At 36.0% G+C, this 16,095-nt stretch overlaps 1 protein-coding gene and 1 pseudogene across 1 annotated transcript; one reads left to right on the top strand and one right to left on the bottom strand.

The window, feature by feature from the left end:
* Positions 1-3,186: 3,186 nt before the first annotated feature.
* LOC149030393 (putative carboxylesterase 12) lies at positions 3,187-3,913 on the top strand (annotated as a pseudogene).
* A 2,837-nt stretch (positions 3,914-6,750) lies between these two features.
* On the bottom strand, positions 6,751-8,662 carry LOC149030392 (DCD domain-containing protein NRP-B-like). The gene is made up of 5 exons (XM_089142693.1): positions 7,730-8,662; positions 7,519-7,619; positions 7,349-7,432; positions 7,114-7,224; positions 6,751-7,000 (listed from the first exon to the last, which is right to left on the bottom strand). The coding sequence occupies exons 1-5, from the start codon at positions 8,367-8,369 to the stop codon at positions 6,959-6,961; spliced, it is 978 nt and encodes a 325-aa protein (XP_088998819.1). The 5' UTR covers positions 8,370-8,662; the 3' UTR covers positions 6,751-6,958.
* Between the last annotated feature and the right edge of the window lie 7,433 nt (positions 8,663-16,095).

The raw sequence follows: 16,095 nt of genomic DNA, 5'->3' as shown, positions 1-16,095 counted from the left end.
GGGATCAAATACTAATATTTCAGATATGGAAAGTGGGTTAGAGGGAAAATTTCAAAATTTTGAGAAGGACCAATTGGTGATGACCAGGACCTCTCAATGAAAAGGTCATGAGTTCAATGCTTCCTGGGGTATATGTAATGTTAGGTAAGTACAATCCATGATCTCAATGTGAGATCAAGGTCTTATATTTATATTGAATAATACAACACACGTGTGAAAAACCATATAATAATAATATGGTATATTATTCCCTAATACCCTCCCTCAAAATCAATGGTCCTTCTTGGAGCTTGAGTTTGGACCTAAGGAACCGAAACCGAGTGGAGGAAAGAGCCTTGGTGAGTATATCAGCTAGTTGATCATTGGTGGACACATAGTGAACCAAAAGATCTTTCTTGGCTACCTTATTGATCATGCACAAAATGAAAATCCACTTTGATGTGCTTTGTTCGAGCATGAAATTCTAGGTTCACAGAGAGATAGGTTGCTCCAATATTATCACACCATGATGTAGGAAGGAGAAAGTTGAGAGACCCCTAACTCAATCAAAAGAAATTGTATCCAAGTCAACTCAGTAGTGGCGAGTGCAAGGGCACGATACTCACTTTCTTTACTCAACCTAGAAACCGTGGTTTGCTTCTGAGATGGCCAAGAGATGAGGTTGGAACCAAAATATATAAAACAACCCCCATCAAACTTTCTATCATCATGACATCCTGCCCAGTCAACATTAGAATATGAATCCAAAGAAAATGTGGTGGAAGGATGAGATGTAAACCAAATAGAATAGTGCCCTTGAAATAACATAATAATCTCTTAAGAGCAACCCAGTGTGCCTTTGATGGTGCTGCTAAAATTGATACAATTTGTTGACAGATAATGATAAATTAGGGCGTGTGAGGGTAACATGCTGAAGACCTCCAACAAATACTTCGATATAAAGTTGGATCAGCAAAAACCTTCCCATACTCAGAAGATAGCTGACTAGAAGAAACTATCGGAGGACTAATCGGCCTAGCATCAAGCATCTCAGCCTCGGCAAGTAAACTGGAAATATATTTCTGTTGTGATAAAAGAATCCCAGTAGGTAAAGTAGTCAACTCAATACTCAAAAAATAAAGAGCACGACCAAGACACAATAGTAGGATAGTTAAAATTTATTAGTTAATTCTCTAAACATCCATGACACTAAGATATGTGACAATATTGCCCTTAAACCTTGCTTATTTTTTAGGAAAGTCTCATTTATATACTATATTTAAGAAATATTTATTTCAAAAGACTGTTTAAAGGGTTTTAATTTAGAAAACATACATTTAATCATGGAAAGAAGATTCGGCGAATTTCCTTCCTTCCTAATAAATTTTTTATTTTGACAACCCAAAACGGGCGAAACCCTTACGTAGCCGCAAACCGCGATAATCCTGGATATATATTTCGCGATATTTCGGAAAAAATATTTTTTAACTTTTTTTGTGTATGCTTTTATACTATTTCTTGCACTTTTTAGGCGATTTCTCAATTGTATCACAATCTTACCAATTTTATCACAATGATTCAAGACTCAAAAGTTAATGTGTTAAATGTAATTCGGAAGAAAATCTACAGAGAATAACTTATAAATAGAAAAACTTTTTATAGTAAAATCATCAAGATTAATGAGCAATCTTACCAACTATATTCTAGTGATCTAGTCCTCAAAAGTCAACATGCCAAATGTGGTTAGGGAAGAATATATACATGAAATAATTTATGGAAACAATTTAATTATGAAGATATTTTGTAATAGAATCGACGGTTAATCTTTTCAACTATGTCCGAATGATTTAGGCCTAGAAGGTAACACATTAAATGTGGCACGAGGAGATTTAAATGGAAATATATATTAAGAAATAATTTAAATATCAAAGCAACATGCCAAATGTGATTAGGGAAGAGTGTATACATGAAATAATTTATGCAAACAATTTAAATTAGTAATGAATCTTATAAAATAATCTTCAGAGTGATTTGATAATCGTTCCAATTATGTCCTAATGATGTAGGCTTTATAAGGTAACATATTAAATGTGACTAGGTAAGAGAATTTAAATGGAATAATTTTTAGGAAATAATTCAAATTTACCACATATTTGCATCAGATTAGGATAAGCATCAAATTTACCAAAATTATTGCATAAAAATACTTAAAAAAAATTAGGGGAAATTCTATAGGGAAATATCGGCGGGTAGACGGAAAATATCAAATCCCCTCCATTTAATATCGTACTGCTTTTCCTTCCTTCCTAATAAAATTTTTTTAATTTTATTTTGACAACCCAAAATATCATTTTAAAGTTTGTTCTCAATATTTCACTCCTAAAATTTTGGTAAATATCTTTTGATAAATTGTTTTGGTAAATATTCTTGTTGTATTTCATTGACTATATTAGTTTTACTAGGCTGAAAAGAAAAAATGTAGAGCTTTTTGTTATTACTTCTAGGGTTTTCCTCAAAACCCTAAACAATAATAAAATCATGCAAGAACTAGAATGTGATATAATATATTAAGAAGTATTAGACATGCCTTACACCAGGAGTATATTAAAGAAGATTGACGCAAACATTGAATGCCAAATCTGCAGAGTGACAAAGCTTTCTCCAATCTCTTCGTCTTTCTACAGAAAAAAGGAAAACAAAAGAACTTAAAAGATTGAAGGGACTCCATCATAACTATTTATAATAGCAATCCCAAACTCTAGTTCATTTCACAATGGACCGGTTTGGCACATCTCAGAAAACATAATGGTAGTGCATCGGCTTTGATGTGTTAAAACCCCCATCAATTATTAACCCTAGTAATTAATCCAATCTCATATATTGCCTGCCCGGATAAATCTAACAATCTCCCACTTGAGCTAGATTAATTACTTTGTTATGATAAATTAATGTGGCCATGAAATCTCAATAAAAAAATCTGTCATTAATCTTTGATCCAGTTAACAAGTTCATTAATATTGGACAATAGTAGAATATATGTCTCATTATACGACATATTTCTTTCTATTATTCACATCAGAAGTTTACTTACTAACTAAACTGAAATGAGATGAATAAGGAAAATATTCAACAATTGTGATCACATAAACAACGTTATTCCTTGTTGATCCTTCATCATATCCATTATCCATGAATATCATTATATTCATGGGTTGCCTTGGACAGTGGTTGAGATTTTACCACGTAATCAAAATGAAACTGAACGGTGCATAATCAAAATAGTGGGGGTTAATTTGTAGATATAATTTTTTGTTTTTACATTATAAGGGTTTAATAGTTTACGGATTTACAAAATAAAACCCCTCCATTTACCGTCTGTCTCCTTCTCCTGTCTCTTCTTAGAAATTGAAAAGTTGTGCAAGAAATTCAAGAAGAAAAGAGAAGGAAACAAGAAAAAATCAACCAGCATGCCGATCTGAGCAAAGTAAGTATGGCTGGAGACAGTTCTGGAGCTACCATTGTCCATAATATGGCTTTGCGAGCAGGAGAAACACCATTAAAGGGGGTGAGATTTGTTTGGTTGGCTCTGATTCATCCTTGGTTCCATGGTGAAAAGCATCTGGTGAGTTCAGAGACGAGTGAGGAGGTGAAGAAGGCTAAAACGGATAAACTGTGGATGTTGGTGTGTCCTTCGAGCAGTGGTTGTGAGGATCCACTGATGAATCCAGCGACTTGTTCTAATTTGCAGAAGATGATGGGTAAAAAGGTGCTTCTATTTGTTGCAGAGATGGATGGGTTGAAAGAAAGTGGGTAGGAAGGAGAAATAGAACTAATAGAGAAAGGAGAGGGTCATGTGTTTCATCTCCTCAATCCCACCTCTGAGAAGGTTGTGGCATTGTTGTCTCGCTTAGCTTCCTTCATCAACTTGGACTAAACTCCCTAGCTGAAGCTCAATAATCAGTGTCTGGAACTAAAAATACTATTAAAAATAACCATTATTTGTGAATTAAGCTTGGTATTCTGATTTGGTGTTTTTCCCCTTTTCTTGAAAAGCTGTGCAAGAAATTCAAGAAGAGAAGAGAAGGAAGCAGGAAGAAATCAATAAGAGCCATAACCCAGAAACCCAGCCAAGATTTTAAAGCAAATGCAGTCAAAGGGTCATCCTGAAGAACTGGAAATCATTTAGATTTAAGGCTAGATCTAAAACCCCAGCTTTTAGAGAATTAAAGAGGGTAAGATCAAAGAAGAAAAGGAAAAATAAATTGCAACAATCCCCTCTTGATGCTTTTGATTTCCTTTAGCAGTTAGCTTACTTGATTCAACCCACAAGTTGAACAACAAAATCTGCAAATCACATTTTGAATGGTTAAAAATCTAACATAAAAGAAGAAATTTTTTATTGAACAACTTTGTTTATATGGTGCTTATTATACAATAGTATACAGATGTTCGAACCAAAATTTTCGATCTCGCCGGATCTTGGTGTTCCAGTTTCTCAAATCTCTCCTAAGCTTTCTCATTGACTCTGATATCTGGGAGTTGCTCTAAAATCTGAACTTCTTTTGTTGATTTTTCTCTTTTTTTCTTGAATTTCTTGCACAACTTTTCAATTTCTGGGAAGAGAATGAGAAGGAGGAAAGAGAATCGGATAAATGGAGGGGTTTTATTTTGCAATAAAAAGGGAATTTTCACCGGCCCCCGGGGGGTGGGCCCCCGTTTTTTTTCGAAAAAGAAAAGACACCCCCCCCCCCCCCCCCGACAAAAAAAAAAATAGATATTTATTTTACAAAAAACCCCCAAATATTATAAATATAAAAAAAAAAAAAAAAAAAAAAAAAAAAAAAAAATTATTAATAAAAAAAATAAAAAAAAAAATTATTAATATTTCCCCCCCCCCCCCCCCCCCCCATTAATAAACTATTAATCCCTTATAATGTAAAAATAAAAAATTATATTTACAAATAAAGACTGGCTAATTAATTCTGCACTGTTCAATTTCATTTTGATTACATAGCAAAATCTCAACCTTCAACTGCTGCAAATAAAAATCCATCATAACTGGGAGCTTATCCAAATTCATGGTCTCCCGCCCTAATATCGTTGCACCACCAGCACTGCTAAGTGGTGTCTAGTGGGTTGGGTGCCCAACATGTATGTTCCCCCAAAAATCCTTAGACACGATTCCAATACCTAAACCTATGCACTAAAATTTTCGTTGATTCATATAAGTTGTAATTTGGAATTTAGTCCCATTCTTACTCTATTCTCCTGCCTTCATCTACTATGTAATTTGAGGGTTCGGCTCCTCTATAGGGAGAATATCTCTGAGAAGTGCCAAGTGACTTTCGATCGCTTGCCACCTGGATTATTCTGATCTAATGTCTTAGATTAAGCATCTCTATCTTACCCAAGTGAAACCCATGGACCCGAATTGAACCGAACCACCGGGGGTGGTGGTTTAGTGGTCCCAAACTCACTCCCAAGTGGTTTGGTAAACCTCATGTCCCAGGTTCGAATCCCCTCTGCTCCTCTGTTTCTTGCATTGAGCAGTTTTGTGCTCTTTGGCCTGGGCATGAGTGCTACCCGCTTCTGTGGACTATACTAGGCCTCCGGTGGGACTCCGCTGACAGGGCCAGTGCTTGCACTAGTAGTGCACTGGGCTAATGCTTGCATAGGTCGCATTCAATAAAAAGTCCGAACATGCGTAGCGGGGGGCTAGGTCGCCGCTAATGCATCCCCTCTTTTATTTACCAAAAAAAAAATTTGAACCGATTTTTTAAAAAAAAGAGATTTTAAAAAAAAAAAAATCATTATCTTACTTCGATTTAGATCCCTTTGTAATAAACCCAATCCATTGCTCCAATATTGGAAAAAGTTCGCACATTTCACGATGTTTGAGTGAACCTAGAAAGGATAATTGGTCGTTTACCAAAAAAAATAGACAGGATAATTGGTCAAAACAGGGAGTTTTCTCACATTCCACCACTGGTTGCCAGCGTTTCTCGATCTGAGTATGCTGAAGAACAGTGAAGTTAGGGGTTCAAAGAGAAGTGGGAAGAGACGGCAGTGACGAAAAGAACAAGGTAATAAGACTTTAATGGCACCATTGAGCCTGCAAGATCAGGGGCGATGGAATAAAATAGCTTGAGGCAGAAAAGAAAATGGAAAATAGTATGATTTCACCAAATGCTGAAAACAACCTGAGTTTTTTATTTTGCAGGTTTATGCAACCAGGAAGACAAAATTTTTTTTCCTATTTTCTTTTTTGTTTTATATCAGAGGGGAAAGATGGGATTCAGAATCTGGTGAAGACCTCTTTTCCTAATATTGGAGAAACGAATTGGGTTTACAGAAGGGATCTCAATCGAAGAAGATGAAAGTCTTTTTCCAAATCAGGTTCTGGTTTAATTAGGGTTACATGGGTTTCAACTGAGCACTCCATGGGAGATAGATATTCTCTTTGAAGAGGCGCCAAACCTGAAGATTGAATCTATTGTAATCGTTCTAAAAGCCACAGTTACCTTCAAAATCTACTAAAACGATTTGTCAACCATAGAATTCTCTCAATCTGATGGTGGCTAGTGCATTCATACATCCACATGTAATTTAAGATGGCCTGAATCTGGATCATGAAGCTGCAAAACTCTTCACCATACATCTAGCAGTTGTGGAGCAACTTTGCATCAAAATAACACTCAGACGCTAAAACTAAAAAGACACCACAGAAGCACCTGTAGCCAAACAAATCATACATGATACAACACTTCTGTATTATTCTCTTTTACTTAATACAAAACAGGGGAGACAAATACTGACTCCGTATCAAACAACAACCCAAAGGCTGTTTGTATGGAAGAGCCATTTCTCCTTCTCTTTTTTTTTCTTATATCTATAAATTCTCTGGTCTGCAACCAAAAGTTAGTAGTTTTCAAGGAATTATACACTAATTTCCAAACGTATGCTCAGTTGAGCTCGCCGTTCAAGGATTGCTCACTGCAAAAATATCCAAGAGAGCCAGTGCCTGATTCAAACAAACAACAGTTTCAGGTAACCAATAATTTGAACAGGTACCCATAAGAAAAAAAGAAAAGTTAAAAATGAAAATTTTTTATTAGAAGCCAGAGATGTGCATACCTCAGGAACGCTGAGTTCTAGTCGGAACTTGGGGCCATCGTAGTGGTGAAGGATAGGTCTAAAAGCATCTTCCTCCAATGGCTCACAATTCTTTTTTGTAAGAACTCGTACCTGTCAAACCCAAAAAGAAATTTAGATGTAAAGCAAGAGAGCAAAATTGGGTTTTTTTCCCTTCCTAATCACCTCATAAGATCTCATAAAACCATAAATGGTGAAGTGGAAAACAGAGGAATACCTGAGCAGGGAAACGAGATTCACCAGGACATTTCTTGTCCTCCCAAGCAGTAGGATCGATATTAGTGCCCCCAAAACTTGCAGCCTGAGCAACAACATAGATGTGTCAAAGAAAAATCAAACAAGAATCTTGATCAAAATCTCTTTTTTTTGTGTGGGAATAACACCAACCGTGAAAATTCCATGGAGTTGGTGGGTGGAGTAGTTGTAGAGGAAAAGGGGCAATCCAGGGGTTATAGCTCTCACAGAATCTCGGTATCGAGGAGGAAGACCTGAAACAAAAGTGGGTTTAGTTAGAATTCTAGATCTAAAGTTCTACAGAAATGAAATTTAATTTGAAACAGGAAAAAAAAACTAAGAAAACAACAGGAAGAAAGCATACCAAAAAGCAGCCTTTGGAGATTTTCCTGCATCGTTTCGTTGTTGCAGACAAAGATATAACCACCAATCGTCTCATCACGAGGGAGAGACTCAGATGCTGGAAGCGTCTTAAATCTCTTGTCGGCGCTGTTCTTACTGCTACTGTTATTATTGTTGTTGTTATTCTTTTTTCCACTTCTGCTCTCTAGATCTTCGTTCCTGATGCCTTTGCCCTTGTTGATGCTGCTATTATTAGGGTTGATGTTGATGTTGACCTTGCTATTATAATTGTTCTTGCCTTCAACGATGGACTTTGGGTAGATTCCCTTATCGAAGACTCCATTAACGCCGGCGTTCTTTGGAACACCACCCAGAACTCCATCGAGACCACCGTCGATCTTCCACCCGTTGTTGAACCCACTGAAGTTGGATCCTCTTCCCATCTTCCAGTCATCGTTGACCCCATTTACATTCGATTTCAGAACTGAAGAAGCTCGATCTCCTCCAACCCTGATATCAAAATTCCTCCTTTCTTCTGGTCTCTTCGTGGTAGTGAACGAATTTCCCCATATGCTATCGTTGATCGACAGATTAGCCAAGTTAGTCGATTGCAACCTGAGTTGATCACTGAACTGCCAAAATGATTGCTGGTTGTTCTCCATCTTTCAACCTCTGTAGCTTCCTTCTACTGGCTTTTTCTGGGTTTTCAAGTAACAGAGAAATGGGAAGCAAAAAGGCAAAAATCAAGCAAAAAATCAAGCAAAAAGGATCAATTAATTCCTGGTACTAAACTTGGTGGAGCAGGTCTGTCTCTCTATCGAGTATCTATATCTTAATATCTATATAAAAAGAAAGAAAGGGAGAGATGAGTGACCAGATTCTTCTGCTGAAGAAGAGCTGGAGAAGGAAAGGAAATAAGAATATAGACAAAGACAAACCACAGGAGATAACGTGTCGGTATTGATATTGATTTGAATAATGAAAGAATCGAGAATTTTAAGGTCAAGCAAAGTTAGTGGAGGAGTGGCTGCTTTGGAGGGGCCATGTTTGTTGACGCCATTAACGCGTTCCCATCTAGAAGGTATTTGCCAGATACTAAGTAACGCCCGCCTTTGTTGCTTCGTCTTCTTCTTCTTTGGTTCACGTGAATTTCTAAGTTGAAAAGCAAAATCAAACAAGAAATTCATTTAAAAACAGATAAAGAAAGGGTTTGGTTTGATTTACTATTTTTCAGGGTTACGATCGTTCCAGCTGGTTCTAACTTCTAACTAGAAATGGACATCTCTACCACCTGTTAGGTAGGCTGAACAAACCCCAGCCCGTGTCCTTTTTGTCAGTCAGGATAGTCAGGGTGGGGTGGAAAAAAAAATATGTGGATCCCATGTGTAGTAGGGTGAAGGAGAAAGAAAGGAAAGAAAATGAAAGAATTTTGTGAAAAAGTGATATAATGGTTGGGGGTAGGAAAATTGAGCTGCCACATCACTAAACAAGCTTTCTTGATTCAAGGAAACTTCTCTCTTACTTTCTCACCCTATGCAACCAAACAATCTACCATTTTGGGATTTCAAGAAAAGTGAAAAATCTATAATTTTTTCAAGAATTTTCCCACCTCTTTTTTCCCACCCACACTTTTATTCCAACAAACAAACGCAACCGAAGTAAAACTATATTAAAGCTCACATGGATCTCACCATTATTATGTGGTGAGTAGCATGCAGGGCACACATACCTTTACCCTCACGGAATGAACTTGGATGGAGCACACCTTCTTTACTTTTTTTTCTTGAATAATTATTATTGTATCCATGTATTATAGCTTAATTATTAAAATGACTTTACTCTTTATAAAATTACGATTGTCTTCCCCTAGTTTTAAGGGTATAAAGAAAACATTGTGATTGGATATTTAGTGTTTATTTGCCTTTCTAGAATTAAGAAACTAAAAAACAATATTATCCTCATTTAGGAGAGTGTGAATCATTTTTCGTGACGGTGTTACAACCACAAATTATGTAAGGCCCAAAAGTGAAAAATAATAAAATATTAAAAAAAATATATCACCCAAAATTCTGTGGGCCCCTATAATTTGTGGTCAATAGCCGTCAAGGTAGCACTGAGTGCTCCTCGTCAGGAGAGATGATCCAAACTCCATTTAGGGGGAGGGAAAATATTATATAAAATACCAATTTTACACTCTTTTCTGCCTATTCTTATATCTTATACCCTTTCATGGAGGAATTTCGCATATTTTCATATCTAGAATTTTCATAAATTTACATATACAACATATATTACTGTCAAGAGTTAAGTCTTTCTTTCATATAGATTTTCTATTCCGAATTGTTATGTTAATATTACTGTCAAGAGTTAGGTCTTTCTTTCATATAGATTTTCTATTCCGAATTGTTGTGGTTGTGGTACCGAAAATACTGCAACGGAAAGGGTGAGCAAGACACCCCTACCCCTGCCGATCCATTTATGTTAGATCAATGGGAGAAAATTTTGCATTAAACCCTTTTGGTTGATTCCTTTGGCATATTCTTATCATTTTTTATTTTTTTTAAAAAAATCTATCAATAGTAGTAATTTCCTATAATTTATAAGGTAAAATTAGAAAGTAAATAAATAAAAACCCATAAAGTAAGAACTTCTAAAATTGGTAACGTCAAATTAGAAAGTAAATAATAAAAATTAAAATACCACTAAATTGAAAAGTAAATAAATAAAAGCTAAAAAAAATAAAGAATTACCTAATTTTTTATTATCTTGTATTTTGAATCTCAGTTTGAATTTTGTCTAAGATGAGAGAAGAAAAGGAGTTGGGTTCTGCATCTGTGAGAGAGGTGGAGGAAGAAATACATGTTGCTTTTCCCAAGATAAGAGAAGAAGGCAAGATTTTTCTTTTTTTTAAAAGTTTCTCTCTTAATTTTAAAATTAAAGAAGAAGATCGTTTAATTTGAATTAATTTTTTGTGATTACTAAAGGTAATAATGTAATTTAATATAAAGTAAATAATATTTAATTTTAGAATTATTTTTAAATTTTTAGATAAATTAAAGATTTCATATCATCACTTAACCAATAGTCTAAGGCTCTTTTTGGTTCATTCTCTTCCTTTTTTGGGTTTTTCTTTTTTTTTGGGCTGTGGGTGCCGATAAGATTCAAAACAGTTTCAAAACCCCCCCCCCCCCCCCCCCCCCCCCCCCAATTTAAAAAAAAAAAGAAGGATATAAAATAGTAATTAAGCTAGGTTCAGGTTTACAATTGAATTTTATTGATCAATAGCGTTACTAGGGAAGAAAAGGACTGGTGACGGGTCTCAACTCCCAAATGTCTTTGTTTGCTTAACAGCTAAGGCAGAAGAAGACATTAGTTAGGTTTTATCCTTTTAATTTATGGGATTTGTTTAAGGAAATTAATCGTGATTAAACAGTCTCCCCTTCCCTTGACTTCTCTTCTTTTTTGGGCAAGCGTTTTCCGGTAAGACCTTTTGAATAAGTTGGCAAGAGATTTTTGGGCTAGCCATTGATTTTGTCTCATTTCTTTTCCTTTTCATATGGGTTGTGAGTGTGACTTCTCTTCTTTCTTATGAGGTGTGAGTGTGATTATTATTATTATTATTATTTTTTAACCGACAGCTTTTTATATATAGTATATTACATAATATATTATCAAGTAAGATCGAACTCACAATCTCTCTACTAAGATGTGTTGGTTTTACCAACCGACCAACCCTGCGATAGTGTGAGTATGACTTCTCCCCCACTGATATATGAGTCTAGATCTTCTATCTGTCACGATAGAAGTTTATGTTTCACTTACACCTCTCCATCACATATTATAAAAAGAAGATCTACTTTTGAACTATAAAAAATGAATTAAAGTTGAATCCCCAATAAAGTAGACAATTGTACTCCCTTCACCCCTTCGTCACACATCAAGAAGGGTGGTGAGCACTGTTAATATCAACTAGATACGCAAATAAATGACCTAAGAGTCATGATAATGTGGGGGATTTGCAAGGTATCTGCCAAAAACATGCCATCTCTAATAGCTTCTAATTCCAAAGCAACAGTTTTGTTGTACTGGTGTTTTTTTAATACTAGAAATGAAATGCCATCTGGGTCAAACCCAAGACCTCCCCACTGAGAAGTATGGGTCTTTACCACTCAACCAACCCTGCATTGGCAGTTAATAGACAGTTTCGTTTCTAAATTTCCAGATGTTCCAAGCTAGAGTACTCAAGATGGTATCCAATATCTGGAGATGACTTTAGATAAGGCTTGGCAGCCACACTTCCAAAAGAATGGCTTATCTTAACCTTCGGCATCTTGTGTTAATGCTCCAAATTAATTCCCACAAAGGGCTGTGAGGAGATGGCAAGTTCACTTGAGGTGTCACCAATTAGAGTGAAAAAGGTAACAAAAATTTGTACCCCAGAAAAGGTAAAAATAAAAGGTAATAAAAAGAAAAGGAAAATATGTCAAAAGATAATCAGTTATAGGGCTGAGCTAGGCAGGGCTTTTGCAATCCCAAGTCTAGCCCTATATATTCTAATCTAAGCTCATTCCCGCCCTGACCTTAATTCAGAGCCAAGGATTATTATCCTGACCCTAAGTCCTACAGGGCCAAGCCAAGCTCATTCCCGCCCAGATTGGCCCTATCTGTGGCCTTGATTAGCCTTGTCCTTAGCCCTAGCCCTGAATGACCCTATACTTGGCCCTGACTGTATCCTTGTCTCTATTCCTAATTCATTGAAATCAAAAATGGGAAAAAATTAGGGCCAAAATCAAGGATGGGTCGGGACAGGCCTGACACGCCAAAGAGTAAACCTAGAGCCCTTGGCCCTCAGGGCCAAAATCTTGAGCCCAAGCCTATTTGGGCTCAGGATGGGCTTAGGGCGGGTCATTGCCAAACTTGCACCCCTACCAGTTATGGACAATATCAAGACCATGTGATACACCAACATGGAGAATCTAAAACTAAAAAATTTGCTAAGCCTTAAAATTTTAGATTTCTTTTCAATTAGTACTTAGGCTTCGTTTTGGTAAATCAAGATGTAAATTATACATTAAGCAAGGAAAACAAACTAACATAAATAGAGTTTTTTTATAAGATGCCCACTTAAGTGGGTCTATAATTCTTGACTGTCCATTTAAGTGGACTAAATTGCATGGTGCCCACTTTACACTTTTTGTAAAATTGCAAGTTACCCAAGTTAACTTTTTAATTAGTTTAAAACTAAAATGGTCTTTTTTTTGTAAAATTGCAAGTTACCAAGGTTAACTTTTCTGTTGGTTTTAAAACTAAAATGAAAAAGTTAACCTTGGGTAACTAGTAATTTTACAAAAAATGCAAAATGATGTAATTCATAGGCTCAATTAAGTGGGTTTCCCACAAAAAACTCGAAACTAAAACATAACTTTTCTTTTCTTTTTTTGGTAATCAAGTAGTTCATTATAAGGAGCAAAGGATGTGGCCAAGCAAAGCTCTAATAACCACTCGTTGGATCTTGACCAATCTTTCAGGCTCTCACCGAAAGGGCCTTCTGGACTAGGATATCATTATCAACTATAACATTAACTTTTCTAGGAACATAAGAAATCTAAAAATTTCCAGCAAAGGTAAGAATATCTTCAATCAAGGGCTTCACCAAAGAGGGACAACAAGTGCTATGGCTTTTAACTAGTTTTGCTAGCTGCTGGTTGTCCGTTTCCACTTGCACATAGTTGATCCAATCCGCCAAACAACAAAGCAGTCCCTCTCAAAGTGAAGAGCCTCCTCACCTTCCAATACCGAAGAGAAGTGATTAGGAATGGACCATGCAAGTTGCGGCTTCGTTTCCCAATCTCTTACGGTAAACCCAAGTACACCTTTCCCTAGCTTTTCTTTCCAAGAAACACCTACATTTAGCTTGGAAAAAGGTTGAGACGGAGGAATCCATACACAGCCCCTATTATCAAGTGAGTTTGGTAACTCTCCATCCCGATATTGAGTTCTTCTCCTATCTTGCCAATACTCCTCATGTGCTCTTGTAGCCTCAAGAATCACCTCACTTGCTGTCCACTTCCCCCCCCCCCCTTTGATTTTGTCATTTTTTGCTCTCCAAAGTGTCTATGCAATGAAGGAAACAATACTATTAAGTTTTCTCACTTTCTTTTCTAACTTCTTTCCATCCTCTTATCCATTCGGCCATGCCACCCAAATTTGTTAAGGTACTTCTCCAAGATAAAGAGCTGCCAAACTATACTTATCTTGCAAAGTTACATCAAAATAAAACATGTGTGACATCTTCTTTGAATTCCCTGCATTCGCCCACAAGTATCGTCCACCTAAATTTTCTGTGAGCTCAATGCAAGCTTAGGCCTCAAAGCCAAGTATACGCTCCCCTTAACTCTTGAATGAACATTGAAGAATAGTTTAGGGCCTATTTGGTTACATGAATTTAGAGATTTCAAATCTCTGGATTCATGAATGCGAGAATTATACCCGTTTGGTTGTAAAATTTTCTGGATTCATGAAATCTAGAAATTCACCTTTTTACATTAAAACGTGAATCAGAGATTTATGGGTAAGGGGTGAAATCCGGAGATTTCAAAAAAGAACAGACATCACAAAACACGCGATCAAAAGTAAGGAGAACATTCCACAACCAAACATCTAATATAAATATAACCCAAGATTGAAATCAAGATTTGAAATCCACCATAAAACCAACGGGCCCTAGAGATTTAAATCCGGATCAGAATGTGAGATTTATACCCGTTTGGTTGTGAAAATATCTGAAATCACTCACATTAAAAACATGAGTATATAGATTTACGGGTATGTGGGTGAAATCCAGAGATTTTACCCCTACTATAAAAGTGCTAAACATTTACACATTCACAAAAATAACGTTGACCAAACAGTTTTTCAGAATGAATCTACAGATTTCATTCCATAGATTCAAGTTAACTAAACAATAAAATTTATGATATCTCTAGATATTTGAAATCTCCAGACTCATGTAACCAAATAGCCCTTAGAAAGTTGGCGAGCACTAATTAATATCAAGACTTCATAATATTTTAACACAAAATTTAAAGAAGAACTATATATCTTAGATGTAAAATAATGTTCAATTTTAATTTTTATTTTTTATTTCTACTTTTGAATAGCTGCACACTTTGGCATTCTAAAACTTAGGTGTAACTTTGTCCCGAATGGCCTGAAGTTGTCCTGGCCTATTCTAGCCTACTTTAATCATCCAACCTTTATAACCCTACCCTTCCTGCTATTAAAATTATTTTGTTTACTTTGTAATGGTTCTTTGTATTCTTTTTTTACTGCTTTTATTTGTACACGATGATGTGATGGAATTAAAAAAAAAAAAGAAGAAGACGAAGAAGAAGAAGAAAAAGAGTTAAAGGGTGCCAGAATGAATTGAGATTCACATAAGCTCGATTCAATTTCACCCTATATGGCTATACTTGTCACTAGACACACCATTGATCAATAAACTTTTTATTCTTTTTTATTTTTTCTTTGCAGTCATCATCAAACCAATCACAAGGACTGAGAACCTACAGGCCGAGGGGATTGGAGGGGAAGGATGAAATGTGTGAGGGGACGAAGGTTCGAAATCAAGACATCCTTACTTACTACCTTTAGATAAGGAGACTGCCACCATGGGCAGAGCTCTCCATGGGGGTCATAGCCCCATTTGATTTTTTTTTTTTTTTAAAATTCTTTATTGCAGCCCATTTTGGCCATTTTTAATTGGTAAGAGGGTTGTGCCCTCATGTTTAATCCTAACTATCTCCACTGTGGCAGCACTTCTACAAGAAAAAGAAAGAATAACTGTGATAAGATCATAGCGTGCGTGGCATTTTGACGGTGGCTGTTAGAAAGAAGAGTTCTAGTTAGTGGACTTCTCCTAATGGCTCTTTAATCATTTATCTTTTGGCTTTATTTACTTTTTTCTTGACCCCTATCATTCATGCGAATGTGTCCACCTCACAATCCAACAGGCCTTGAGGATACATTTTTCTTTATGAAACTATGTAGCATTACTGAAAAGAAAATTATACAGTAAGTCCTTGGTGTACAACCCACCTGAGAAACAAATTGTAATGCAAGAACAGAATCCAAGTTAAGTACATCATGGCTCAAACTAAATTGACATCAATTGTAGCAGTGTCTTGAACAGAAAAAAATAAAATAAATTATCACTATGTAGATTTGAATTAATAAATCATAATCTCATAGAGATGTTAGCTAAAGAGACTCGATAAGCATGATGATTATTGAAGTGATGCATCCAATATCTACAGATGACTCAGATAGGGCTTGGCAACCACACATCCAAAAGAATGACTTGTCTTAACCTTCGGCTGATGTTGATGC

This window comes from Hakea prostrata, chromosome 1 (assembly GCF_041222555.1).
Source record: "Hakea prostrata isolate BN-2017 chromosome 1, UWA_Hpros_2, whole genome shotgun sequence".
Classification (NCBI taxonomy): Eukaryota; Viridiplantae; Streptophyta; class Magnoliopsida; order Proteales; family Proteaceae; genus Hakea; species Hakea prostrata.
The sequence above is the reverse complement of the archived record's forward strand: the minus strand, read 5'-3'. Positions and strand labels throughout refer to the sequence as shown.